At 57.4% G+C, this 27,976-nt stretch overlaps 2 protein-coding genes across 7 annotated transcripts; both read right to left on the reverse strand.

Annotated features, from left to right (window-relative positions):
* Window positions 1-4,410: 4,410 nt before the first annotated feature.
* On the reverse strand, window positions 4,411-8,300 carry OSM (oncostatin M). Its single transcript, XM_045791336.2, is given in 4 exon segments — window positions 4,411-5,637; window positions 5,639-5,964; window positions 6,536-6,669; window positions 8,228-8,300. Coding segments are annotated over 4 exon segments (717 nt in total). The 5' UTR covers window positions 8,262-8,300; the 3' UTR covers window positions 4,411-5,414.
* Window positions 8,301-12,678: 4,378 nt separating this feature from the next.
* On the reverse strand, window positions 12,679-27,078 carry CASTOR1 (cytosolic arginine sensor for mTORC1 subunit 1). Of its 6 annotated transcripts, XR_015722308.1 has the most exons (10): window positions 25,704-26,004; window positions 25,397-25,467; window positions 24,039-24,226; window positions 23,820-23,952; window positions 23,434-23,560; window positions 22,898-23,011; window positions 22,645-22,727; window positions 22,452-22,546; window positions 16,621-22,321; window positions 12,679-15,601 (listed from the first exon to the last, which is right to left on the reverse strand). XR_015722308.1 is itself a non-coding variant. In XM_045791332.2 (9 exons), exons 1-9 carry the CDS (start codon window positions 26,198-26,200, stop codon window positions 22,253-22,255), a joined length of 993 nt encoding a protein of 330 aa, XP_045647288.1. In that variant the 5' UTR covers window positions 26,201-27,078; the 3' UTR covers window positions 12,679-22,252. The 6 variants fall into 6 exon arrangements, 5 of the variants coding, with proteins under 5 accessions (XP_045647288.1, XP_045647289.1, XP_045647286.1 ...); XM_045791332.2 differs by lacking the exon at window positions 25,704-26,004 and adding an exon at window positions 26,088-27,078 and having other exon boundaries at window positions 12,679-22,321; XM_045791333.2 differs by lacking the exon at window positions 25,704-26,004 and adding an exon at window positions 26,088-27,074 and having other exon boundaries at window positions 12,679-22,321; window positions 23,434-23,557.
* Between the last annotated feature and the right edge of the window lie 898 nt (window positions 27,079-27,976).

A 27,976-nucleotide genomic window follows, 5' to 3' on the forward strand; every position in this document is an offset into this window, starting at 1 on the left:
GCTGGGTGCAACAGGGGCAGAGAACCCCACGCTCCTGGCCAGACTGCGCCTGACAGGTCGGGCCGGGTCTTCGGGGTGGCCGAGGGGTAAAGTGGGGCTCGGGGTGGGGAGGGGGCGACCCTGTGCCCAGCACCCCTACCCAGCGCTGCGTGGCAAGGCCGCTGGGACCTGAGTCACAACTGACTGGGCCGCACCCAGCCTGCCTGGGTGACCCAGGCCAGCATAAGGCGATGACTGAGCAGCCCTCCGCATGACCAGCTGGGGTCGGCCTTAGGTGTTTTGACTCAGACCTGCCACAAGCCGTGTGCACCAGGGCCATGCCCCTATCCTGGTCCCCAGGACAGTCACAGGGCTGCAGCCGCCCCCCTGCATACAGTGCCCCCCCCAAGCCACCCCGCGCTGCCCTGGCACTCACCTCAGAACCCCGGAGTCACCTGGCCCATCTGGTTGGCCCTCCTCCACAGGCTTCAGGGCCCCACCTGCCCAACCCACCTCCCTGGGAGACCTTCGCCCCTCCCCGCGCCAGGGAACGGAGCCCAGCCCTTGGGGCCGCCCCAGGAAGCAGGGAGTGGGGCTGGCCAAGCAGAAGGCCTCCCCAACGCTGACCGTGGACTGTGAGCCTTGCCTCAGCATGGACAAGGGGTTCCGTGTGCACTCGGGGTCGCAGGCTTGGTGTGGAGGGTAGGAGGGCAAGGGGACAGGGATAACGAGAGAGAAGCTGGGAAGAAAACCAATAAGGAAGAGAAAATGAGAGAGAAAATAAAGAGAACGTTGCTTGTGCGCCTGCTCAGTGACAGCTTATGATAACGCTGTGTGTGTGTGTGTGTGTGTGTGTGTGTGTGTGTGTGTGTGTGTTGTCTCCTGGGAAATCTTACAGCCAGGGAGGCGGGGCAAGTTAGCCCATTGTACAGAGGGGGAAACTGAGGCTCAGCTTGGGAGGTCACACAGGTTTAAGGGCAGGGTGGCTGGGGTTTGAACTCATTTTGCTTGACTCTCGAGTATTTTCTCACCTCTCGAGAATGGGGGAAAAGAGTCACATTGATAGTTGTGGACAGCGAAGGTCATGGAGGCCAAAGACCGCGCTCTGCTGTTTGCAAGCCCTGAGTTTGTTTTGCGGAGAGATAGTGAGCGCCGGGCACCCCAGCCCTGCTTTTCCCAGCAGTTTCCCTGCTATCTGGGCCCCCTTTCCATCCCTGTGTGTTATATGCAGTTGACTGAGGGGTTGACTGTCACCTTGAAAAACTTAAGAAAAAGAAAAGCCGGCTTTGAGTCGATGCCCGCAGCAAGGCCAGGACCCTTTTATCTTCCCGAGCCTGTGCCTGCTTAGCCGGGCCCGGGGTCACTTTGTCCCTTCACACAACCACTGGGGACGAAGTATCCACTATGTCCTGCTCACAGGGTCCCACCACTCCAGGGAAAACGCTCCCTGTGGCCCAAAAGCAATATTTGAGCCCCGCCCCACTGCCTGTCACAGCAGACGCTCGTGGGAACGCCAATCTCACTGGGGTGATCAGAGAAAGCTTATTCTGATTCTAGATGCCGACTCCAGAAATGAGGGCCTGCGGGCAGCCCCTTGTAGCCCCCGAGAAGCCCCGGAGTCCCCTCTGGATGGGGGAATCGAAGGGGGGGGGCATTTGCACTAGGGCTCAGGGGGGAGGTAGCAGGCTGGAGATGGGAAAAGGCAGGCTTCAGGGAGGTCGGGATGCCTGGATGGGTTGGGCGGGCCAGCAGAGCATGGATCAAACACAGACATGAGCTGGCAAAGCTGGCCGGGCATGAGCGCAGGGGCCTGGCATGTGACATACGATGAGGGGTTTGCAAGTGATGCCATGGCAGTACAACGGGAGGGAGTCTCTGAAGGCTTGTGAGTGGAAGATACAAGATACGGTAGCAGTGGGATTTTTGACTGTGTCGTGGGAGCCAGGACCTGGCTGGCCGCCGGGAGAGAGGGAGGCATGTGCCTGAGACAGGATGTGGGAGAAACCACGGGCCGGGACATTGGGATCAATGGGGAGAGGAGAGGCTGAGAGAGGAGAAGGTGAGGACTGGGATTCTGGAACTTCTGTGGGGGCAAATAGGAAGGAGAAATCAGGTGTGGGGTGGGGGTGACCTTGGCCTTGAGGTATTCACAGGGCTTCCAGCTCCCAGTTCCTAGCAGTTGGGTCTGTAGGCTTGGGAGAGCGCCAGGCTGGAGATGGCAGTCTGGGGGTACCCGCAGTTGTGGTCTCATTAGGGCACAGCATGGAGGTGACAAGTCCCCGGAGGTGGGACCCCTGAGACTCCCTCCCCAGATTCTGGAGCTCCCTGATCTGCCTCCTACAGGGCGGGTGCTGCTGCAGCTCGAAGCCAGACACCTCTCCTGGGGCTCATCCGCAGAGTAGGGGGCTGGCAAGGGGCCCAGGCGGGGGGGGTTGGTGGCCCCTTGGGCTTCCCAGCTCTTCCTCCACAGACCAAACTCTGCTCACTCCGTGGGCAACCGCACGCCCCGCCGCAGCACCAACTCCCCTTCCGCTCCGAGAACCGAGCGTGCCTGGCTTTCAGCATCTGCCACCTCCCACCTCCCACCCACAGCTTCCTAGCAGCTGAGCCTCAGGAAAGCCCCCCACCCCCATGCTGGGACAGGGCATGCTGCTCAGCTCTTTGACTCCCTTCAGGGTGCCACCTGCCCCACTCCTCGCCGAGCTCCTCCTGGGGGCAGGCACTGTGCCGGGTGCTGGGATGGAGCAGAGGGAAGCAGCTGCCGTCTCCATCCTTGGCAGATTCAAGGCCAGCGGGGGAGGCAGATGGTAAAACACCGCAGCAGGGGAGCCTCTGCCAATAAGACAGTTTTCAGAGAATAACCAAGTTCTGGACCACTGAAGATGCACTAATCAAAATGACAGGGAACAGTGTTCCAGACAGAGGGAACAGCATAGGCAGAGGCCTCATGGTACAGGGAGCCCTGGGCATATCAAGAGCCAAAAGGTGGCCTGTGTGGCAGGAGCCTTGAAAGCAAGGGAGAGCCCAGTGGGGAACAGTGGGAAGCTCTTCACTGAGTACTTGGTAAATCACCTGGATTACATTGGGCCACTGCCCGGGAAGACTGCTGGTTGCGAGCCAGGGCCTGGAGTTCTGCACTGGAGTTCCCTCTGTGATCTTGAGTAAGACACCTCCCCTCTCTGGACCTGTTTTGATAAATCAGTGATGCCCCCCACTCGCTATATGCTGATCCTTGAATGCTTGGAGCCTTTGCCCTAGCCGGTCCCACCACCTGGAGGCCCCGCCCCTTCTCCTCTGCATCATTCCGGTTTCGGAGTGCACGAAGAGGCTTCACCGCTTCCAGATGTCACCCTGACAACCCCTGTTGCCTGCGTGTCTCACCCTGTTACATCACTCTGGATTAGTCTTTGCCGAGCTCATACTGCAATGTCCTGTTGGTTCCTCTGTGTGTCCGTTGCCTGTCTGCCCCCTAGCCTAGGAACTCTGTGCCCTCAGGGCCTCAGTGACATTGTAACAGAAGATGCTCCCACCCTGGCATCTAAAGGACCTGAATTCAACACATGCCCACCCTTCCCGCAAATTTGCTCTGAGGATATGCGCAGGTCACTCAGTCTCCCTAAGACTCAGTCTTCTCATCTGCAAAGTGGATCATATCTATTGCAGAGAGTCCCGCACAAAGCTCTCCTCCACCCCTGATGTTAAGTCCTGTTCCCATCTTGGCCCCCAGTCCCAGGAGGTGGGGTGGAGGATCCAGGGACGGATCCAGGTCAAGTTCATCTGCTTCTGTTAACTCTTCCTTTGTAGCTGCTGCCTTAGCTTTCATCGGCATATATACAACGTCATATTGCGTATGACTTCAGGGTTTGCATTTAATCCTCAAGGGCTCACCCTTTTTCACATCTGTTTATACTATGTCCCTATTTACTAAGTGGGGAGGGGACTCCTTTATATAGTGCTTCGATGTTAAGTCAATGCCAGTTCTGTTTCTGGGATGTTCTTTTTATGCATTAAGAAATTTCAAAATTAAAGAAAAGATGGGGCTCTGAGCATCAGGAGGGATCCCAGTTTTCTGGTGGCCAGGTGGAATTCCTACCCCCTGGGGCCCCTCAGAAAGCAGGTTCAAGGACACAGCAGGTCACAGGCCACATCTGAGGCAGGATCTGTCAGTATCTTGTCTATTGCACAGAACCCACATCAGCACATGGACTCCCAGCCACACACCCACAGGGGCCCACAGCTCCAGCTTTCCTCCCTCCCCAACATCCTTAGCCCCTAGCATCTCAAGGGAGTCATATCCAGACAGAATAAATGTCCTGTCTGTGTTTGAGACACCCCACAGTCGGAGCCCCCATCTCTCCAAGCCGTCAGACTCCCCCATATCCTTTCCCACAAGGCAACAGAGAAACACAGGGGCTTTAGAAACCAGGCAAGTTTTAAATATATGTTGGCACAATATTAACATTAAATATACATCATAAATAAGCCTTATAAATAGGAAACAGATAAAAACTGTTAAAAATCGATAAATTAGTCATATCCCTCCAAAGAATTGGCCCAGCAACTTCTGGGCCCCCCTCCAGAATGATTGTTTCAGCATGAGAAAATTTCATGATGCACCACCAGGGGGAGCAGCCCGCAGCCGGGACCCAACACCCTGCCCTTCCAGGCAGTAGGTCTACAGAGAACTCAAGTCTTCAGGTCATGTCCATTTGCACTGCATTTGATAGCCACTCTATGTCGTCGAATCCCAGCGAATGGCAAGCAGAGAGGGCTTTACACCAACTCCCTTGAATCACAAAGAGAAAATTGAGGTCCAGAGAGGTAAAGTGGCCTGCCTGAGGCCACACAGTGAGTTAGGGGTTGAGCTGGGACCTGAGCCCTATTCTTAGACTCCCCCCACCCCCAGATCAGTGCTCCCTCTACAACACTCTGCCCCTGTCATAGCTGCCTAAAGTGAGGTCACCCAGATGCACAGGTGTCTGGCCTGAGACTGGCAATGAAGCATAGGAGGCCAGCTCAGGCCCTGACCTCCTCCTCGGAACCATGCCACCATGGAAAGGAGGAAGTCTGGGGGCAACAACCCTGCAAGTCATGAGAGGGAAGGGCCGGCAGGCCTCTGGCGAGCAGAGCAGGGGGGGGCAGTCAGTCTGGCCATGAGTCAGCCTGTGTCATCAGACCCCTGAATCAATGGAAAGTTGGCCCCGCGTGGCATGACCCGGACACCCCACCGAGACTGGGGAACTCAGGGCTGGGGGCTCAATGGCCTGACCCGACCCTCCCAGCCCAGAGAAGGTAGAGGGGCCTGCCTGGCTCCCACCCCTTAAAGTGCACTTCTGAGAGGGGGGGAACAGAGGGGAGCAGCTTTGGAGGCCCCGGGGAGATGTCATCCTACAGAGTACCTGTGGATCATTTATCTGCCGGGGGCGCCCCTAAGGCTACCGGGGCAGCTGCCCCCTGGGTGGGAGTCTCTTGTTCCTCCTGGACAGTTGCACCCTGCGGACCCCCTTTCGCAGGCCCCGGCGGGGGCTGTGTCTCCGGCTCCGACTCGGGCTCTCCCCCCACTCTTGGAACACCTGCCCCACGGAGTGCATGAAGCGGTGATAGCCGTGCAGGAACCTGCAGCCCTCTAGCCTGCGCTGAAAGGTGTCTGAGGTGGGGGGTGGGCGACGGAGATGTCGCCGGGCCTGCGGGAGTGGGCTCCGTTGTCTCCGAGGAGTCTGGAAGCAGCTGGGCCATGCAGTGGATGTTGTTCCTGAACCCGCGAATGTTCTGCTTTGCCCTATTCAGCATCTCCAAGTCCTGGGCCTTGGGGACGTCCCGCTGCAGGGCAGTCAGTCTGTGCAGAACGCTGCCCAGCGTGGTGTGGAGGGCCCGCAGGAATTCCCTCCTGCTCAGCCGCTGCAGGGCGTCTTTGCTGGGGAAGGCCCCCGGGTGCTCCCGGCAGTGCTCCTTCAGTCCATCCTTGTCCAGGCCTTGGCTTTTGATCTGGAGGGAAAGGAGAAGCCGGGCATGAGCGCTAGAGCCCCCACTGTGCGCGCGTACACACACACACACACACACACACACACACACACACACAAATCTGCTCTGGTCTGCCTTGAAATGCTGGACCTTGTGCACCCCATCCAATCCTCCCATTGTACAGATCCAGAAACTGAGGCCAGAGAGGGGTGAGAACTCCCCGGTATCTGCAGGCAGGGACAGAAGGATGCTGGTGGGCTGGCTGGGGCGACTGCCCAGGCGGTGACTGTGGTGCAGGGAGTGTAACCGTGGGCTTCGGGAGGGCAGGACTCTGTTTGGGTCACTGCCGCATCTCTATGCCACATCTGAGGGCCGGGAGGAGCTGGGAAAGCTCTTGCGCCTCCTTGGTGTTTCAGAGTCAGGCCCGGAGAGTTCAGTGCAGCCCTGGAATAACTCAGGGACTTGGTTTCCCCACCTGCCCCATATCGAGTGGGGGCTGCGTGAATGGGAGCTGGGCCTCATCCTCTCTGGGCTCACTCCTGCCCTAGGCCTGCTGCTCTCTGAGACTCGGGTGCCACAGGGGCCAGGCGCTCACATAGGGGTCCAGGAGCAGGCTGGTGCGCTGCATGATGTCCGTCTGCTTCTGGAGCTGCCCAAACAGCTCTTGGTACTTGTCCAAACAGACGCCCATGGCCGGCGTGCTCAGGAACAGGAGTCCAAGGACCAGACCTGGGGCAGAGAAAGGAGGGGGGTCGCCTGACTTGGGGAAGTCGGCGGCTTTCAGAGGGGAGGGCACTTCTGAGGGCCTCAGAGGGCATTGCCCATCGTCTCAGGCTTCGGGCCATCCAGGGTGGGGCTGGGCACTGAAGAGGCACTGGAGCACCTGCTGGGGCCACCATCACCTCCCCAGTGAGTCACTGCCCAGCATCCCAAACAGTGACTGCCCTTCACCAAGCAGGCCCTTGAGAGGAGTTCCTGTGCCTGCCAATCTCACCCACCTCAGGATCTGACACAGGGCAGCCCGGGTGGGCCTGCTGTCTGCAAGACCTCTGGGCCAGGACCCTGGGCTCCCCTGTTGCAGACCCTGGCCCTCTGTGCAGGTGCACTCAGCCTGGGAGCAGCCTGGTGCCCGGAGCTCTGTCTGCACAATTAAGAGAGGCTGTCTTGCCAACGGAAGGTTCTGTCTGCAAAGGATGTGTGGGATCCTCTAGACCATAGCCCCATTCTACTGCCAGGAAAATCAAGGCACTGAGGGGAAGGGCTTGCCCAGGTCACACAAGGCCAGCACCTTCCTCTTCTCTCCATTAGGGGCCACTTCTCTCAGGCCCACTGGGGGTGCTGCGAGCCAGGCTGTTCAGGGTGGGGGGGCACCGTTACTGCTCCGCAGCCTCCCCACACCCACTCCCCAGGAACCGGCAGCCATGTGGTCGGAAGGGGCCTGTGGCGCAATGGCCCGGAAGACAGTGACACCATGTTCCCTTCCTAAGAACCGTTCAGCCCCTTGGGGAAGACGCTGCCGGGGACAGCTGAGGCTTGGCCACCCAGGCACTGAGACCATAGGCGCTCCTACTACCTCCCCAGGTACCTGCGGCCGGGCTTGGGCGGGGGGTCCATGTGAGCGCTGCATGCACGTGGGACTAGGGTGTCTTCATGGGTGCGTGTCCGGGTCTGCGTGAGGCAAGAGGAATGAACTGGCCGCACACAAGCATTGTGACCCGTCCACCCTGGGGCCCGGGCTGCATGTGGGGGTTCCTGGCTTGGTGAGATTGAGGGCTCCGAATGACATCACGTGCCTCTGTGTGCACGTCACCCTGTGGGTGTGGCTATGCGTGCTGTGTGCCTGTGTGGGCTCCAGGGACCCGGGCCTGGCAGACTGTGTCTATCCATCCCAGACCGAGAAAGAGGCCTCACTGCCCCACCAGACATCGTGCTGCTTTCCTGCTCGGCTTCCGCAGCTTCCTCCTCAGCCCAGCACATCACCCACCTCTCTCCTGCTTCCCTGCCTTCTCCCTCAATCTATCCCCTTCCCTGATTCTCTTGCTCCCACAGTTGCCTCTAAATCAGCTCCCCTTCGAAGACTTCCAGAGATACTCCTTCTGTACCCTGTGAAGATGCTGTGCTCTCAGTGGACCACTTTCTTTGCCTGATCTCCTGGCTCTCTCCCCTTCTCAGCATCCTTCTGGTGCCTGGCCTTCCCATCTCCCAGAGGACAGAAGGTGCCCCTGCTCCCCACTGGTGCCCACGGGCACAGCAAGTAGGTGCTGGTGGAGAGGAAGGAAGTACTTACTGGGCAGGGTCCTCCGCAAAAGCTGTGCCTGCATGCTGGGTGCCCGAGCTCCGGCCGGCGCCTGCTGGGGGTGACACCTCCTGGCTGGGAGCCCTGCGGGCTGGCAGCCACTTTATGCCCGCCAGGGCGATTGGCCAACACCTCGTGAGGTGGGTGGGGAGGGGGGGAAGGGCAGGCCTTCTGGGAACATGGGAAACCATGTTTCCACAGGCGACCAATGGGCGCTGGGTGCGGTGGCATGCCTGCTCCCCCTCCCATTTTCTTCGAATTCGTTCTTTGCTCTTCGAGGTCAGCCCCACACCCAAGGATGATGCAAACCGCAGCCTCAGCCTTCCTGGGGTGAGCAGGGAGCAAGGGGGTCTGCGCCATCTGCAGGGAGCTGTGCCCAAGTTAGAGGGGAGAGTGTGCCAATGGGTCCTTGGAGGGCCCGCAGGCCAGGCTTGGCCCAGGAGCCATTGGCCTCGCAAGCCACTGTGGTTTGGGGCTGAGGGGAGCGAGACATCTTCCTTTTTGAGTGCCCTTCCCGCCCTCCTGCTGGGGCTGTTGGGACATCTGTGAGCAGAAACCACCGGGCTCTGGGCACAGAGCCAGACCCAGGCTGGCAGCCCCGAGATTGTGGTTCTGGCCCCAGGACCTGCATCCCCCACCGGGGCTCCCAGCCATCTCCTTTCTCCCATCATGCACTCCCCTTGCAAGCAGGCTTCCTTATCCCAGGCCCATTGCCTGCAGCCAGGCCCTTTCTTTACAGACAGGGTCCTGGGGGCGGGGGGGGGGACAAGAGATGCAGGAAATTAGGGTTCAAGGCTGCTGACATTCTGTGTGACCAGAAGCAAGTCACTTAACGTTCTGGGCCTCAGCGGCCCCACCTGTAAAATGAGGATTCGAAAAGCGTTTCCTCCGCCAGGCTTGTAGCGCTGCCGCTGTCATGGACATAAAAGGCAAAAGTCCTCTGAAGGAAAAAAGAAAGATGAAAGTCTAATTCCAAGTACTCGCTATTGAGGGGTAGTGTGGAGGGCGGAGGAGATGGGGAAGCTGTGAGCTCAGAGGCGAAGCCAGGGTGGGGGAGTCACCGTGGTGACGGTTGGGGACCAGGTTTCACTTTCTCTGAAAGATAGAGATTGTGGGTTGGTCCTGTGCTTCTCGCAGACCTCTGAACATCAGAGTGAAGGAACCCTGGAGACCACGCCTCTCTAGTCAACCTGTTACTCTGCTTAGGGTCAAGTGAGGCCGGGGCCAGGGCAGACGGGAGGCGGAGAGGCCGCCCCAGCATATCTACCAGGCCTGGAAGAGGGCCCTTGTCCTGCACCCTCAGGAGCCTGGTGGGGAGGAGGGCCTCAGGAGCCCGGGGAACCTGGGTGGGACCCCTAGAAGCTGCCAGCTGGGGAAAGCTTTCCGCCTGTGGAGCCTGGACAGGGAGAGCTGAGGTGGCCAGAAAGGGGGAGGGCCGGACACCCTCCTGTCCATTGCTGTCCCCGACACCTGTCCTGACCAGCAGGGTTGTTCCCACCTGCTCTCTCTTCTGCAGACACATTCACCATTACTCATTTATTTGTTCAACGAACTTCTATTTGGCCTTGCTCTGAGCCAGCCACTCCCAAGTGCTGACGATCCTGTAGCGGGCAAAACCAGACCCCCTCCCACACCCAGGAGGCTGTTCCTCACCTCCCACCCACTCCCCAGCACCCCAGCATGGCGCTCACCGCGCACACCATTGCCACCCCCAAGGACCAGTTCTGGATTCTCCTCCTGAGAATGTCGCTTCTGCTCAATTCCTCGTCTCGGTGCCCACCCCCACAAGACCATTTCCTGGGGCCCATGCCAAGCCTGGATCCTTCTTCATTTCATATCCCTGATCTCATCTTGCAACAGGCCTGAAAGGGAGAGCGCCCGGGGAAGGGATGCTTTGGCTCCCTTGAATGAGGAAACTGAGAAGCTCAGGGCCCGGCTCCGGGCTGGAGAACCACATCCAGCAGGAGAGCGTCCTGCCCCTCTCGGCAACTGCAGACCACCCTCCACCCTCAGGGGAAAGCTACACGCCTTTACTTTCCCGTCCCTGCATTGCCCTGGGTGGAAACAGTTAAGACGAGGGGGCACCCCAACCCGGGCTGTCGAGTCTGAAAGACCGTGCTCCGAGCATGCAGCTAACCGAGGTGTGGTGAGCTGGCCCCAGGGCCCGCGGCCACCAACGGCAAAGAGGGCTTAGATAGTCCTTAGCTCGGGCTGCCGTAACAATGGAGCACAGACGGGAAGTCTTAAACAACAGAAATGTATGTTCGCACCATCCTGGAGCTAGAAGTCTGAGACTGAGGGGTCAGCAGGATCGACAGCATCCTCAGCCTCTCTCCTTGGCTCGTAGATGGCTGCCTTCTCGCTGTCTCCTCACATGGCTGTCCCCCAGTCTGTGTGTCTGTCCTAACCTCCTCTTCATAGAAGGACATCAGTCATATTGGATTAGGGCCCCCCGCCATGACCTCATTGTACCTTACCTCTTTGAGAACCCTATCTCCAAATGCAGCCTCGTTCTGAGGGACTGTGGGGTTCTGTCTTCAACACAAGAATTGAAGGGATAAAATTCCACCCATAACAGCTTGCGAGAGGAGGGCATGGTTGGAGGGCTGCAGGGAGTGCGGACGATGGGGGAGTGTCCAGAGCTCGGTGGGAGGGGACAGTGATGTGCAGGAGGACAGGGAGTGGCCCCAAGGTGAGGAGACCCGGCTGGCCAACCGAGCAAAGCATGAGGGGAAGATGCGTCAGCGTTTCTGGTGAGGTCAGCGCCCAGTGACGTCCCTCTCGCCGGCAGGAAGGGCTTGCAACACGGCCCAGCCAGTATAAATAGGCTCCCCGACCACAGGCCCGGGCTGTCCCCTCTTCCCCGGGGCCACGTCAGCTGGGTCCGCGTGATTAGGAGGGGGAAAGAGGACTGGCTTGGTTCCTCAGAACTGCTGTTCCCCTGTCTTTCCGGCCCACACCCCGCCTGTGGGGCTGTACTGCTTTAAATGCAAGGATAGGACCTGGGGAGGCCTGGGGGTGGGTCCAAACTGGAGGCAGGAGGCCACTCATCTGGGAAGAGAGACAGTGACCCCTGACCTTCTAGACTAGGAGGTAGACAGCAACCCAGTTACCAGTGCCAACCTGCTTATGAGCCCAGTGTCCTTGGCCCAGTCGCATCTCCTTTCTGAGCCTCAGTTTCCCCTGTGGACTCAGGCACAATTTAACAATCAAGACGCACTGGAGGAGATTATGCTAAGAGAAATAAGTCAAGCAGAGAAAGACAATTATCATATGGTTTCACTCATTTATGGAACATAAGTAGGAAGATCGGTAGGAGAAGAAAGGGAAGAATGAAGGGGGGTAAACAGAAGGGGGAATGAACCATGAGAGACTATGGTCTGGGAAACAAACTGAGTACATCAGAGGGGAGGGGGGTGGGGGAATGGGATAGGCCAGTGATGGGTAGTAAGGAGGGCACGTATTGCATGATGCACTGGGTGTTATACGCAAGTCATGAATCATGGAACTTTACATAAAAAACCAGGGATGTACTGTATGGTGACTAACATAATATAATAAAAAATATTATTATTTTTTAAAAAAACAAAAAAAGTAATCAAGGGACCAACAACCCAAATTTAAAATGGGCAAAGGAGGGGGCACCTGGGTAGCTCAGTCGCTGGCCTCCGGCGCTTGGTTTCAGCCCACGTTGTGATCTCAGGGTGGTGAGATGGAGCTCCGCGCTCAGCAGGGAGTCTGCTGGAGGTTCTCTCTCTCTCCCTCTGCCCTGCCCCCCCACACATGCGTGCTCTCTCTCTCTCAAATAAATAAATAAACCTTTTTAAAAAATAAAGTAGGGGCAACTCAGTGGTGGAGTCAGTTAAGCCTCCAACTCTTGGTTTTGGCTCAGGTCATGATCTCAGTGTCCTGAGACCGAGCCCCCTGTCGGTCTCCGTGCTCAGCTCCGAGTCTGCTTGTGTTTCCCTCTCCCTCTCCCTCTGCCCCTCCCTCCCTGCTCACTCGCGCTCTCTCTCTCTCAAAAATAAATGAATAAACCGTAAATCTTTAAAAACATAACAAAAATAAAAATAAAATAAAATGGGCAAAGGATAAACAAAGATATTTCTTCAAAATAGACCAATGGCCAATAAATACATAAAAAGCTGCTCACAATCATTTGCATCGAAAATGCAAAATCAAAACCACAATGAGATGCTTCTCCATACCCCCTGGGGTGGCTACCGTCAAAGACGGATAGTAGCAAGTGCCGGCGAGGACTGCGGAGAATCCGAATGCTCACATACCGCTGGCGGGAAAGCCAGATGGTGCAGCCGCTCTGAAGACCGTCTGGCGGGCCCACCAACGCTTAAACACGGACATGTCATACGTGCAACCGTTCCACACCCACATGTACACCCAAGAGAATCGAAAACATACGTTCCCACGAAAACTTCCACACAAGTATTTATAGCAGCATTTATTCACAATAGTCAAAAAGTGGAAGCAACCCAAATGTCCATCAACAGAAAATGGATTTTACGAATGTGGTCTATCCAGACAATGGGGTCTTACTGAGCCACAGAAGGAATGAGGTCCTGGTAGGTGCTACGGTGTGGACGAACCTTAAAGCCACGAGGCTAAGTGAAAGAAAGCAGTCACAAAAGGCCACATGTTGTACGATTCCTTCTGTATGAAATGTCCAGAATAGGGAAATTCATGGAGACAGAAGGCAGAGCCAGGCCAGGAGGGGTCTGAGAACAGAGAATGATAGCTAATGGGCATAGGGGTTTCTTTTGGGCTGATGAGAGTGTTTTTGAATTAAATAGTGGGGATGGTTGCACAATCTTCTGAACTTACTAAAACCCACTGAATTACACACTTAAAATGAGAAATTTGATAATATATATTTTGCATCTCTATTTTTAAAAATGTAACGGCATGGGGCGCCTGGGTGGCTCAGTCGTTAAGCGTCTGCCTTCCCAGGGTCCTTTCCTAGGATCGAGCCCCGCACCGGGCTCCCTGCTCTGCTGGGAGCCTGCTTCCTCCTCTCCCACTCCCCCTGCTTGTGTTCCCTCTCTCGCTGGCTGTCTCTCTCTCTCTGTCAAATAAATAAATAAAATCTTAAAAAAAAATGCAGCGGCAAATGCTACGAGGACAGTGAGCGTAATTCGGTGAATAATGCATGCAAATGCCCGGCGCGAAGCTTGTGCTCCAGAAATACCCGCCAGCCGGCCAGTCACCAGGACAGACAAAGGCGCACTTTTGCTTATGTCATAGGCTGGCTTTGAGGACGATTGGGAAAGATAATGTTACATAAACCTTGGGGTGAGCAAGGACCTACCAGGGCTCTCCCTGTGAGGTCAGTGAGGTCACCCTGGGCTGGAGGATCCTTTGGCTGAGACCTGCCAGAGTTCTTCTGGGACTCGGTGTGTCCATAGTGGGGGAAGCCATGTGCTCCGTGTGCCCAGTGGCTCCCCCAAATTGGGTAATTGAGCCCCCTTCCAGAGGCCTGAATACCTATTCAGGGAAGTGCAGCAGAGAGAGAGAGAGAGAAGGAACTACCTTCTGTTCAGGAGTTTCTTACTGCCTGTGATGGTGGGGGGGATGGGGGGATGCGTCCACTCTGAGGGGGGAACCAGGAGTTAAGAGCGCTGTCCTGCTATCCTCTCCCTGATTGGCCTAGAACAACCGCCCCTTCACCACCCTGAGTCCAGGGTCCGCTCTGTGAGATGAGGGGACAGGAGACATGAATACAGAGGGCCTAGAACCCTACAGACCCCCATGGGGTCCCTTAGTGGCTCTAAGCACTGAGATGTCACTGTAAATAAAAACAACCTTAACCATTAAGCAAGAATCAGGAAGTCCAATGGACTCCTGAGTTTTCTCACGATGACAGGATACAATGCCTGTTTTGAAACATCACATTCTTGCCAAAAATGTTCAGGTGCCTCAGGCATGTGCTGTTTGCCCCGTGATGATAATCAGAGATGTTTCTGGAGCTCTTCTGTGTGCCCAGAGCCGTTCTGAGCATTTACTTCAGGCTGACTCTGTGACTCCTCCCAGCCATCCTCACAGAGATCATTGTCTCCATCCGGCAGGTGGGGAAACGGAGACCTGAGAGACGGGGCCTTGGTGGGAGGTCGCACAGCTGGGAGGCAGCAAAGGCAAGTTTGAGTCCAGGCAGCTGTCCTCAGCCCACGTGACTGGCCAGTGCACCGTACACACAGTGGCTTGCCCAGAACTGATGCAGCGACATGGCTCGACGAGCTTGAAAACACATGGCTCTCACAGTGGGACGATGGAGATCCACTTGGTCAAGGGCCAGCTGGTGGAGGAGGATGGTATTTCTACAAGTCTGGGAAGAAAATGCCAGTTTAACTGGCAGAAACGCGGGAAAGAGATGCTACAAATTCCACGTGGAGGGACTGGGTGAGGTGCCGAGCAAGCAAGACGGCATAGGTCTGGTTTAGAGAAGAGCAGGTGTGGCTGGAAGTCTAACAGAGAGGGAGGGAGGAAATGGAGCCACCCACAAAATGGCTTTACTGCCATTGCAGCCCCTCTGGGGGGCTTGTACAACACAGCCTGGTGCCACCCTCTCGTTTAAAACACTCCCCTGGCTTCACATGGACGTTCAGTAAGGCCAAGGTCATTACCACAGTCACCAAGCCCTGCCCACCTCCCCTGCCTCACGCACACCTCTCAAGCCCAATGCCTTCTCTGACCTTCCTCAGTCCCTCAGGGGGAGCAGAGCTCTCACCCCATGGCCTTTGCATATGCTGTTCCTACTGTTTGAATCTCCTCCTGCTGAATGAACTGTCACCCAGTCCAAGCTTTACCGCTTCAGGGAAGCCCTCCCTGACCTTCCTCCTCCCCAGGCTGGTCCCTGCCCACCTCCCTCAAATTCCAAGAGGGTATGCGCTGTAGTGGTGGTTTCCCGTGGCCTCTCCAGAGCACAGCACAGGCCATGTAATATAGTAGGTGCTCAATAAATCCTTAGTGACCGGATGAATGCATGGCCAAGCAGATGTGGCCATCTGTAGGGGGCCCAGGAAAGGTCAGCTGTGGCTTCCAGGCTGTAGGATCCAGATGTGCGCCTCCCACATCTAGTGCACCTGCAGCCAGGCCTCCGGAAGTGCAGGCCCACCTCGAGGCTGGGCAGGACCAGGTTCTCTTGGAGCCTTTCTCATGCCTTCTCTTGGTCACCTTGCCCCAAGGAAATCAGAATTATATCACTCACAATACACCAAAGCACGTGATCTCTTTTTTTAGGAAGCCTTGATTTTAAAGACGCTGACTTTTTCCTTTATGATATTTTTTTTAAAAGTGAATTCAAAATATATTCTTTCACCCACTGCAGATTTCAACACTTTCCTGGAAAACAAGCTGAAAAAGAAAAAGACAAGGCATTTCTCCTACTTCCTTTAAAGAATTCACTTCAGATTGAATTCCACAGAAGCAGCACCTGACAGCCTCATAGAAAGGGGCCAGGCTTCACTGGAGGGGACAATCCTGCATTTTGCAAAATAGACACATCATGGTGGCTTTTCAGTCCCTCGTTCAACCTATTTTTAAGTAATTCACTCTGCATGTTAGGCACCAGGTTAGGCATGGGGTATATATCAGCAAGAAAGAGTAGGCTTCCAGGGAAGTGAATTCGTAGTGAACGTTTTTTATATCCAGGTCTTGAAGGGTGAATAAACACTCAAGCCAACATCCAGCATGTGGAGGGATCTGGAAACCCACCATTGTCAGCCTGCTCATTTCTCACCCCAGGTCATAGGAGGGAGTGCCCAACCCAGCCTGGGCTTCGTGGAGTCCAGCATTGCACCTGCATCCTGAGCAGAACCAAACAGAATCCTTCCCCAGGACTGATGTCAGACTCAGGAGACAGGCCACCCTTACACGGCCAAGGTTTCTGAGCTGGGATGTCACCGGTCTGGCGCTGTGAAAAGTCACTTTCCTCAGCTCCACGGGGTGGGGTACGGTTCTACTAAGTGGGTGAGAACGTGGTCGGCAGAGCCAGAGGCCAAGCAACTGCCCTGAGCCCCTGGTGTCTGCCTGAAGCCAGGAGCAACTCCACAGCGAGTCCCAGCTACACAGGACAATGATGTCAGTCTATTTTCTGCTGGTTGAGCTGGTTTCCTGGCACTTGCAGTGGGGAGTCCTTTGTCCTGCCCCAGTATGAGGATGGAAGCAGGAGGGGTGGAGAGGCTGGAGGGAGGAAGTGGGATGGCCTTGGAGCCTTCTCTTGGTGCCGACTGCTGCAAAAGCTCAGAGACTTTGCTCAACAGAGAAAGCAACTGGGGAAAGATGGAGGGAACCAGCCAGGGTCCCCATGGGGCTGTCTACAAATGATAGCCCGGGTCCCAGGGGGAGGTCCGGGACACAGATGTGGGACTCACCAGCAGGGATGCCTGGAGGAAACGACCTGGGACAGGTGCTGTGGAAGACCTGCCTTCTTCCTCTTCTTATTCTTGGGGAGATGCCAAGGAAACTCTGGGTGTTTATCTTGATAAGAAAAAAAGAAACGGGGGTGGCTCAGTCGGTCAAGCGTCTGCCTTCAGCTCAGGTCATGGTCTCAGGGTCCTGGGATTGAGTCCTGCCTGGGGTTCCATGCTCAGTGGGGAGTCTGCTTCTCCCTCTCCCTCTGCCCCCTCCCCTCATGCTCTCTGTCTCTCTCAAATAAACAAAATCTTCAAAAAAAAAAAAAAAAAGAAACGAAGAAACACCCTGCCCCTCCAAGGGGAGAAAAGGCCATCAAAGCTTGCTCTGTCCAAAGGCCTACTGGTGGACATTCGATGGGTGATGGGGATGTGGCCAGCTGAGGCCAGGCCACTCCGTCCACAGAAAAAGCATGTAAGAAGGAAGAGAAGCGGAATATGGCAGTAAACACAAATGTTGGGTCCCCCTAATAGCCCAAGGTGGGAACCCAAATGTCCATCAACAGATAATGAATTTAAAAAGTGGTATGTCCATACAATGGAATGTTATGCAGCCACAAAAAGGAATGAAGTACTTATATATGTTACCACCAGACGCACCTCAAAAACATCAGGCTGAGTCAAACAAGCTCGAGGCCAAAAGTCACATATTATATAATTCTGTCTACACGAACTGTCCAGAACAGGGAAATCCACAGATAGGATGCTGATTGGCAGTGGCCAGGGACTGGTAGGAAAGGGAATGAGTGACTATTGACGGGTGTGGGGCTTCCTTTGGGAGTGATGAAAACATTCTAGAACTATACAGGTGGTAGTCGCACAACACTGCGAATGTGCTAAATGCCACCGAGCTATTCACTTTAAAACGGTCGGTTATGTATTATGTGACTTTCACCTCAATTTAAAAAATTCTTTTTTTTTTTTTTTCTTAAGGCAGAGCTTAAAAACGGGGCAAGTCCAGGGAAACCAAGGGACTGAAAAGCAGTGAGTCAGCTGCAAGGGGGCAGGTGAGAGTCAGAGGTCTCCCGTAGCCCCTCCTGTTACTGCTTGGTTAGCACCTGTCCCAGAGCTCTTGTTCGTTGACTTAGAGAAGGCTCACCTCAACATCGAAGGCCAGGGCCTGCCAGCTCAGGACAGGCCCCAGATTTGGGCGGGAGCGAGTCTAGGGCAAGGCACAACAGCAGAGCAGCCAGAAGAGCTGCTGCAGCCAGGACGTCTCCAAGGCAGACCTCCCGAGCGAGGCTCTGCCCAGGCTGGTGGTCGGGGAGGGAAGGGACACACTAAGACTTGGCTAGGGAAAATTCACTTGTGCAGCCAGACGACACGGACACCAGCAGGAAGCCTGGGAAGCACAGGTGAGGCCAACTGTGGGCTGAATTAGGAGCCTGGGAAGCAGCAAGGGCCACGCTGTGGAGGATGGAGCTGGTGTGTGTGTGTGTGTGTGTGTGTGTGTGTGTGTGTGTGTGTATGGCGGGGGTATTGATGTCTCTGTGTCACGGCGGACAGCCAGGACAGAGGGGCAGAAAGCCAGGCCAGACTTTCTTCAGGCTGCAGACAGAGGAGGAGTGGACAGAGCGGTAGGAGGGAGACCGGGGAGGCTGAGGCCGCTGGGGTGGAGGGCGACGGTGGAGGGGTAGAGGGGGGCGCCCAGCACAGCCCAGCAGTCCCCTGGAGACCGCAGGAAGCTGGGCCTCCCGAGACTAGGGAGAGGCAGGAAGGCCTGAGAGGATGTGGGTCGAGAGAAGGAAGGTAGACAGGAGGGCGCACAAGGACACACATGTAAACACGAAAACACCGGATGCAGATGCACACACCGGCACACGTGGACACACAGACACTGCCCCGCCACAGACGAGAGCAGAGATACAGACACCAGCACCAGCCACGTCCACGTGTGTGCAAACATGCAGATGCCTCCAGCCACGTGTACGTGGGACGCGTGCAGAAATGGAGCCAGGCACACGGCTGATGTTCAGATGAAATCAGATGCACGTACGGCTGCAGACAGATGCACAAGGACACACTGGGACACACGTGTGGACAGACAGACACACACACTTTCTGGCCGAAACAGGCACGTCTGCAGAGACGCTCACAGAGGTCTGCGCTGACGGCCAGCACGGAGCCCTGTGCAGCATCCACATCGGCAGCACGACCAACCCCCCCCCCCCGCCGCCCCGAGAAGGAAGCCCCAGGCACCCCCATCTGAGGCACCCTTGGCTCCAGAACCCCAGCACCGGGGCACGCCTGGGAAAGCGAGACAAACCACGGCCATTGCCCAACACACCCACTGGCCCCAGCCCAGGGTCAGGAAGGAGCCAGGGCCAGGAGTCGCGTGCCTGCCCACACATTCACAGCCACCGGCAGCAGACACCCAGCCACCGACGCAGACAGCTGGGATTGCGAGGGATCTTGCAAAATCATCCCCATCCCTCAGGGTTCAGCTAAAGTGTCCCTTCCCCCAGGGGATGTCCCCAGGCTATGGCCACGGTTAACCTTTTTGAAATCCGGTGTTGCCCTGCTCAACTCTGTGACCTCGGGCAAGTCACTACACGTCTCGTGTAAAACAGGGGGTTAATGAGAACATGTGTTGAATACACGAGTTAATGGCGCACATCCCTTCCCAGTTCTTGCGCAGATGGGGGAATCCGCTTCCCCGTATTCAGTCAGCTAGCTGCAGATGGGGCTGCCCTCCTGCCTCCTGCCCGGTCCCTTCCCTCCAGATGTCCAGCTGGGACATCCAAGAAGGTATGGGTTTATTCTCCCTCCTACACAGGACCAAGAAGCTAGCTTCCTTGGGACTTGGCAACAAGCATGGGACCATACAGCCCTGCCTGGCAGGGGTGGGGATGAGGACTTTATACTCTGAATTTCTGCTCCAGTAACTTCAAGGACTTAACAGGTCATTCCCTCTGCATGGGCAGGTAAAACCTGTGAGCATTGAAATGAGCCTCGACTGTCTCTGCCCGAGCTTTCCTCATCTCCGTCCCCACCCAGCCAGGAGCACCACCCCCCCACCCCGGTTCACATCTGCCCAGCAGATGCCAGACACTGGGCTGGCAGTCGGAGGGCTGAGAGCACCTTCCCACTCCCCAAGGGACTGTGGGCAAGGCCTTCCCCAGGCACAGGCTGCCATCTTTACGAGGATGGGCACTCAGGCTCTGCAGTCTGGGGCCTTGACCCTTGCACTCAGGAATGGCTGTGCTGATGTGGACAGGTGGACGGGGGTGCCCAGGGTTGGAAGGACAAGGACATGGGCTGTGTGCCAATGAACACCCCCAACCTTAGTTATGAATGACCCAAGCTGAGCCCAACTCCAGGCCTGGGCGGACCAGACTGATTTCCTTTGTTCTAGAACTCTCCAGGGGCCCAGGTAGGATAAGAGGTGATTCTATCAGGCTCCACCTCAGCCTGGGACAGCTTAAGGCCTGTCTATCTGATGGCACCGAGAGCATTAGCCACGTATGAGGTCCAGGGTCACGTCGCCCTTTCAGATGAGTGTGACCCAGTCACCTCCCAAGCCCTGTGCCCTGACCCTAGGTGGCTCCTGGGGTCCCTGGCAATCCCAGAGCAGATCTCCCCCTTTGTAACCTGTTGACAACCAAGCTAACCCAGTGACTTCCAAGCACCCTAATGCCCTGGGAGCTAAAACCCCTCCACACAGACTCACACACATGTGGCAGAGACACACATGGGCTCTAGGCCTGGGTCCAAGTCGGACTAGCCCCCTTACCCAGGCCAGTCCTGTGGGCAGCCCCAAGCACCGATGCCGGATTAGGGCCTGGTTTGAGGGACTAGGCAAAGCCTGATGCACCCGGAAAGCCAGGATAACAGAAACACCTAAATCAGGCAGTGACTCACAAGCAGACAGATGGACAGACCCCCCTCCCCTGAGCTGAACGTGGGGCCCAGGAGCTCTCTACCTGCAGGTCAGGAGCCCTAAGGATTCTGGTTCTACAGCCCCCACTTAGCCCAGGACATCCTTCGAGCTAGGGCCCAAGGTGTGCCCTCGAGAGAAGCCAGAACTCCCTCTTACCCCCAGAAGTCAAACTACAAAGCAATGACCCCTTCCCAGCACCAGGAAGTAGAGGGGTCCTGAAGGAGCTGCCTCCTTGATCTTGATAGACATGAGGAAATGGAGGCTGAGGGGAAGGGGCTGGTCTAGGGTCCCCGACCGCTCACTCACCCAGCTGGGCTGTGCGTTCTGTTCCCGTGACCTGCAGCCCCTGGGTTCCCAGAGGCAGGGCGGGCACACTGCCAGATGCCTGGCCCCCATTCTGGCTTTTCTGGGGAGCCACTGTGACCTCTGAATACGCCGAAGTCACACCCTTCTTCCCTTCCTGAGTGCGGGCGGGTCTGGGCTGGGGGTACCTGATAACCTCCCCGGGACATCTGTAGGGTCCCATCTGGCTCACAGTGGAATCCCAGTCTCACGAAGGAGGCAGCCCATCTGTGACAGGAAACCTGGGCCCACATGTGCTGTGCTTCTGGCCCAGGAAGGCAGTCTCTGAAGGCAGAGTGGGTTCCGGGTGACCTCCGGGCCCCTGTCCTGTCCTTCTAGCCAGGGGAAGCCCAGTGCCTGGACTCCCAGGTGCCCACTCTGGCTGGCCCCCTCCCACTACTACTCCAGGACAGCCCTGCTGACAAGAACTAATTGATCTCTTGGCCAACAAGGACTCCTGTGAGGGACCTCCAGGACTCAGGCATGGTCCAAGAGCAAGCAGGCAGCAGCCCGGAAGAAGGGTGCTTTTGGGCCCTCCTTGAGGGGTTCTGCAATAGGCCAGTCACATCCAAGGTGGCAGGAAAGGCTGGAGGACCTCCAGGTGGAAGGGTCTTGAAGTCTCTAACCATGTTCAGAACTTTCTGGGATATTCCAGAGACAGCAAGGAAGAAAGAGGCTGGGCTTCAGAGGCAGGCAGCCCTGGATGGGAATCAGGTGATCTTGGCTAAGTCACTTCCCTTCTCAAAGGTTCAGTTCTCCCCGAGGTGAGAACTGAGTTAGGTGAGCCCAGCCAGAGCCAGCTATACAGGGACAGACCAGGACTTCAGGCAGACGGGCTGGGAGGAGCAGCAGAGCAGCCCTGCCCGAGCTCAGACAACCCCCATGGACCACAGCCCAACCCTTCATAACTACAAGCCCTTTATTAACAAGTCAATAAAAAAGGGAGAAAGATGTAAAAATACTTTTCTCGGAGGCCCCCAAAGGGGCAGGCACTGTCAGAATCACCTGGCCAGGGAAGGCAACCCAGCCAGAGGCAGAACGGAAATCGGGGCCCTATCTAGGGAGCAGCTGGCCCAGGGCGCTGAAGGGGGGGAGGGCTCGGACCTCAGGCAGGGACTGTGCAAACGCTGAGGCCGCGCAGGGAGTGATGGGGTAAGGGGTTCCCAGAGGAAGCCCAGAGCACCGTGTTCCCCTGCGTGGGCAGACACGCGTGTCCACGGTAGAGCCGGTGCCTGCACGCAGCTTACATACAGAGAGCAGAAGGAGGGGTCCCCCCGCAGGAATGGGGGTGGAGAGGGCTCATCTCAGAGCTTGAGGAAATAGCTTAGAGAAGTCTCTGGAAGCCTGGGGCGAAGGGCGAGCACGGAGGCCTCAGGAGCCCTGGCCGTCCTGCCGTCGCTGGAGGACCTCAATGGCACTGCCGATGCCGTCCTCAGGCACCTGTGGGCAGGTGGGCGGAGGGAGGGGTCAGGGCCACGCCAGCCTCCCAGCCTGAACGGACTACATCCTGCACCCTCCCCACCCTCCTGGGTCTCAGCGTCCTTCCAGGAGCCCAACCCACGGCGCTCACCAGGGCATGGTCAAAGTTGAAGGTGCTGATGTAGTAAGCGGAGATGTCGGCCGCAGCCAGGGGGCCTGCGATCTGGGCCACGATCCCACACTCATCTGAGGGTTACGGGCGGGGGGGAGTCCATGTGGTGGGTCATCCTGGCCGCCCCCCCAGGTCCTCCCCGAGTGCCCAACACACAAGAGGCAGCCCTCACCAAAGCCCAGGGGCTGTCCCCCGATGCGCACCATCCTCCACAGCTCTCCCGAGGAGCTGGTCAGCAGGAGGTCACTGGGGAACCTGCAGGGGCAGATGGGTAGTGGGCAGGGCACCCACCCCACCCCTCCCTGCCCCAATGTGAGCCCCTGGAACCAGGGTGACCTGGTGACCTCAGAGTCTCACACTCCGCCTCCTCCCTCCCTAGGGCTGGGCTTGGGATCGGTGGTCCACGGGGCTTAGGAGTCGCATACTTTTTCTGTGTCTCGGCGTCCATGACGATGGAGATGTAGCCCTCGATGAGGGAGAAGGCGAAGAATGTAATGGAGCTGGGTCCAGGACCTCCAGAGGCTGCCTCCTTGGGCGCACTGGAAAAGGACAGGAAGCTCAAGTGCTCTTTGGGGCACCCAGCCCACTGCATCTTCTCCCTTCCCTGGGCTCCTTTCCTCTCCTGTCTGAGGGCCCTGATCTCCTGATGGTGTCAGGTGGGGCTAGGACAGGACTATGGATCTCGCCTCTTCCAAAGACACTGGACACCAGGGCTGGCGGAGGGCCAGACCAAGCCATGGCCCGGGGTTGTCTCAGCTCACACTGCAGGAAAGGGTGGCAGCTACATTGGGGTCTTCCCTGAACGTCAGTGAGGGGCACACGGGTATCGCAGGCTGCCAGGAACCCACGACACAGAACAGGGCACACAGTGGCAGAACTGAGGGACCGGAGGGAGGTGGTGGGACACAGCACAGGGAACAACGGTGGGAGGACAAAGAGACAAGGCGCAAACAAGGCCCACCTGTAGGAGTAGAAGAGGACATCGATGAGCGTCGTAGCAATGGCTGGCAGCGTCTCAGGGTCCAGTGTGAGGACACAGAAGCGGTTCTGTGGGCTCTGAATGGGATGCACGGTGGGGCTGGGCCCTGCTAGGAGGGACCAGGCAGCAGCTGTCAGGGCGACTGTGGGCTGGGGCGCCCCCTGGTGGCCAGAGAGGGAGGGGCCTGGGTGGGGTGTAGGGTCGTGCTCTACAGGAACCCACCTCTTTTCTCCACCACAGCTCCCTATCTTGTGAGGCAGTCAGTGTCAGCGGGTATCCCCACGCCCACAGACCAACCCTCACAAGGGAAGGGCCCCAGCGGGAAGAGGAGGCCCTGCCTAGGTCTGGGTGTCAGAAGGTAGCCTCACCATGCTGAGAACGGGGAAAGCCATTACTGGAATCATCCCTGGCAACAGGCACAGGCTCCCCGCCCACTTCTCGGTAAATGTCGAACTCCTGGGATAGTGTGTGGATCACCACAGACAGGTCCTGTTCCCGCACCTGGACCACAGAGGGATGACACATCACATGAGGCCCCAGGCACCCGTGCCCACTCTGCCCCGCACAGGAGCCTGCCGAAAACTCACCAGGATGAAGTCTGTCTGGTAAGTGGACAGCATCAGCACAGACACGTGGTGCTCCGCCAATGGCGCAATGACTGAGCGGGCGATTTTGGTGACCCCAGCAGCCTGCACTGCTGCACCACTGTGGGATGACACGTTCAGCACCAGCCATGTGGCCTCAGCCACTTGAAGGAACTCAGACGGGGGTAGCTCTGCGAGCAGGAAGTATACAGCAGGTCAGGGCCTATCCGGCTGGCCCCTGCCCCTCGGTTTCCCTGTCTGTGCCAGGGGCGGGGGGGTGGGGTTCTACCAAGGTAAGGGCAGGTCTGGAGACTGGGGCTGTCTCCCTCTCCCAAGTTCTGCTCCTGAGAACTACACGTATGCAAGGACTGAGAAGTGCTTCAGGTGCTAGCCTACTAGGGATGGAAACCTCCCAGTTAAGACTGGAGCTCCAGATTCAGACAGACCTCGGTTCAAATCCCAGCCTCACCATTTACTTGCTGTTGACCTGGGGTAAATGATTTAACTTCTCTGAATCTCAGTTTCCTCGTATGTAAAACGGGATGAGAGCATATACCTCACGATAGCGTTCTGCAGATTGAGGTTTTATACCACACGGAACCACCAGGGGGCACCAGCAAATCAGGCTAGCAGAGGGATGCCCTTCTCCCCGGGCAGACCCAGACTTTCCTGCAGTACAAACAGGGAAACTAAGGCCCGAAGGGCTGCAGTGGAGGATGGGCCAAGCCTCAGTTTCGGGGCCTGAGGCTCCAGGCCTGTGAGGAGGGATCGAGACGGCAGGAGTAGAAGCCAGATGTCAGCTTCAGGGACCAGGGAGAAACCAGGCTGGCGTCCAGTCCAGAGTAGGAGCCAGGGCCCGGGTGGCTGCTAATCTCCCAAGTGCAGCCAGGAGGCCCCCCAGGACCCTGACGTCGGCTGGCTGCCTGCTCCTGCATTCCTTTCCCAACCCTCAGACTCCTGGAGTTCCCAGACCAGCCAAGGAGGGGGTGATCGGCACCAGAGAGAAAAGACCAGGGAGAAATAATGGCCAGGGGGACATAACTGCCACAGGAACCCCCGATTCTTGCCCTGAACTGTAACTGAGGCTCTGCTACTGGCCTTCACAGCCCTGTCTATAAAGTTCTCACGGGATCCTATTAGATCAGAACCGTAACTATACCCATTTTACATAAGAGGAAATAAACAGCTCAGAGAGAGGAAGTGACTTGCTCAAGGGCACACAGCCAGTGAGTGGCAGATTCGAATTCGAACCCAGACCCATCTGCCTTCAAGGCCCCAGCTCTTGCGACTTTGGATCCCAGGATCTAGTGAGAATCCCACAAAGAGGGGAGCACGACATCCTTCCCCAGCCCAGCCCCCACCTTTGAAGCCCTCCTCGTCCACCATGAGCGTGTAATCCTCAGGGGTCTCCGTCAGGCTGAAGAACTTGCACCTGGATGGGGGTGGGGGGGCATCTTCAGCCTGGGTTGGGCGGAGGGGGCGGGCAGGACTTCGCTCCAGTTCGCCCAGAAGGACTCCTGCTGGGCGCCTCCCTGCCCCCTCAAGCCTCAATTTTCTCCCCAGGCCAGTGGGGTGTGGGCCTCATCACCGGAATCACGAACTGTTTTTCGCCTCCCAACGTCTGTAGGATCACCCGACCCTCCATTCCGGGAAGGAGGAGAGGCTCACCCGCCGCTACAGCCCTGGGGGCGTTGGACTTCGGGCCCCCTTGACCTGCCCCTCTGACCCGATGGAAGGCGTCTGGAAGAAGCTCCCAGCAGTCGCCAGGAAGGAACTGTCCCCATCTGACACCACTTGGAGTTAAGCATTGCTCACCCCAGGTTGTTTGCGCCTTAACTGGCCCTAGGAGGGGGCCTCATGGGGCCGGATAGGCGGCGGTCCCAGGGAGGGTAGGCCCAAGCCGGATGGCGGCCGCGGGGGGGGGGGGGTAGGGAGGAGAAGGGCCCTCCCCGCCCGCTTGCTCTCGCCCCGCGGCGATGTTAATCTCCCGACCCCGTCCCGGAGCAACAGCGGAGCCCACCCCCACCTGTGCCCCCGAACCCGGGCGCGCACCGGCTGCGGCGGGGCAGGAAGAGTAGCTTGATGAGCGGGTGGGTGTAGAGCCAGAGACCTGAGCGGGCAAGGCTCAGCACCCGCACCCGGTGCTCTAGGATGTGCAGCTCCATCACGGTCCGCGCGGACCCGACCCCGCCGCCAACCAGACCCAGGCCGCCGCCGGGGGCGGGGCGGTGGGGGCGGGGCCGGGGGCTTAAAGGAGCCGCTGAGCGGCCGCGTCCATGCCTCCAGCTACGCTGCGGACCCTCCCAGCCCCTCGCCGCGACCAGTTCCCTGACAGCCACGCCCTGAGGGGCGGGCGGCCTATCCAGAGTGGCCACGCCTCCTTCTTAAGGCCAGAGCCTCATCCCTCACATTCCAGCCCGCCGAGCCCCGCCCCTGATGACTCCGCCCCTTTAGCTACGGCTCGGGGATCACAGGCTGATCCCGCCCAGCTTGAGTCCTCCAGGCCCCGCCCATGCCGCGCCCCCTCTCCGGGGCTCCGCCTTTTCCGCAGGTCGCCTTCCTCGCTGGGGTCGGAAGCAGGAGGGAGGTATGGAATGGTTTCTGTCCTTCAGTCTTATGATTGATATCCTTGAAGCTCCGAAGGGCCGCGGGACGAGCGGGAGCTCAGCTAGGATCAGAGTGCTGCCCAGAAAACTTTGGAGCATGGAGGGGTAGGGGTAGGCTGTGCAGCCCGGGTCACTCTGTGATTCTCTCCCAACCTTCCTCCCTCTTTCCCTTTATGGAAGAAGACCCTTACCCACGAGGGTCACAGAGATAGGGAGGACCCCAGCCACTTATATTTGAATAACATACTGTGAGGTAGGGGGTGAAGGTGGCCAGGCTTGAGACCCTTCAAGACTAAGTGTTTGGGGGGCACCTGGGTGGCTCAGTAGTTAAGCGTCTGCCTTCGGCTCAGGGCGTGATCCCGGCGTTCTGGGATCGAGCCCCACATCAGGCTTCTCCGCTATAAGCCTGCTTCTTCCTCTCCCACTCCCCCTGCTTGTGTTCCCTCTCTCGCTGGCTGTCTCTCTCTCTGTCAAATAAATAAATAAAATCTTAAAAAAAAAAAAAAAGACTAAGTGCTTGGGCCAGGGATGCTCAAAGCCCAGACTTCAGGGGACAGGCCCATGCATCTAAGGCTCACTGGGCACTCAGATCTCAGACCTGAGACTTGAGCCCTGTTGAGGCCTCCCAAAGCCTGCAGCCATTAGCAGAACCGAGGTGGCCTGAGCACATGTAAACTTGCTTCATGCCCACGGAGGGCCCCAGCACTGGCAGATGCCCCAGATCTGAGGCTTATTAGACCAACTTGGGGTCATTTCAACATTAGAACTGGGTTCTGCTCAGGCCGCCTCAGGTTTAAGAAGGCTCCAAGGCTAAGCAGGTATCAGCACACCTAGGCCCTATAGCAGGACAGACAGAGCATGCTGGGGGGGGGGGTGCTTTGTCTGGCCTGAGCATCCTCAGGCTTCAGATCTGAGGCTTTGAACCAAACAGGTTAAAACCAGCCTTAGGCCTGACTGGGACCCAGCAGGCCTACACAAGCCTCCTGCCTGCTCAAGAACCTGTACTGTAGTGGATGGAAGCTGGGCAGCACCCTCCCTCTCTGGACTCTTTGGCTCAAGGGATTCCTGTGGAATACTGCAGCTGCCACATCCTGGCCTGTCCCCTGGAGAGCCAGGGGGAGGAGACTGTCCTCAAAGCCTCTTATGGCAGGTATAGATGGGGTGGGAAACCACAGGGGTGAGGGGTGGGAGGCAGGAAGTGGGTAGTCTGCCCTGATAGGCTCACATGACACTTGACCTCCCTAGGCCTCAGTATCCCCAGCTGTACCAGGACAAGATGTTCCAGGCCCAGGCCCTGTGATTCCTGAAAACTCCTAGGGAGGCTCTTCTCCTCCC

This window comes from Ursus americanus, chromosome 30 (genome assembly GCF_024610735.1).
Source record: "Ursus americanus isolate L20-20 chromosome 30, mUrsAme1.1.p, whole genome shotgun sequence".
NCBI classification, from domain to species: Eukaryota; Metazoa; Chordata; class Mammalia; order Carnivora; family Ursidae; genus Ursus; species Ursus americanus.

Coding starts and splice junctions, on each gene's coding strand:
- CASTOR1 (XM_045791330.2), bottom strand. CDS start 25,843: ATGCTTAACTCCAAGTGGTGTCAGATGGGGACAGTTCCTTCCTGGCGA. Junction 23,953..24,038: donor ACCAGACAGACTTCATCCTG/GTGAGTTTTCGG, acceptor TCTGTGGTCCAG/GTGCGGGAACAGGACCTGTC. Junction 22,322..22,451: donor TCAACTTTGACCATGCCCTG/GTGAGCGCCGTG, acceptor ACCTGCCCACAG/GTGCCTGAGGACGGCATCGG.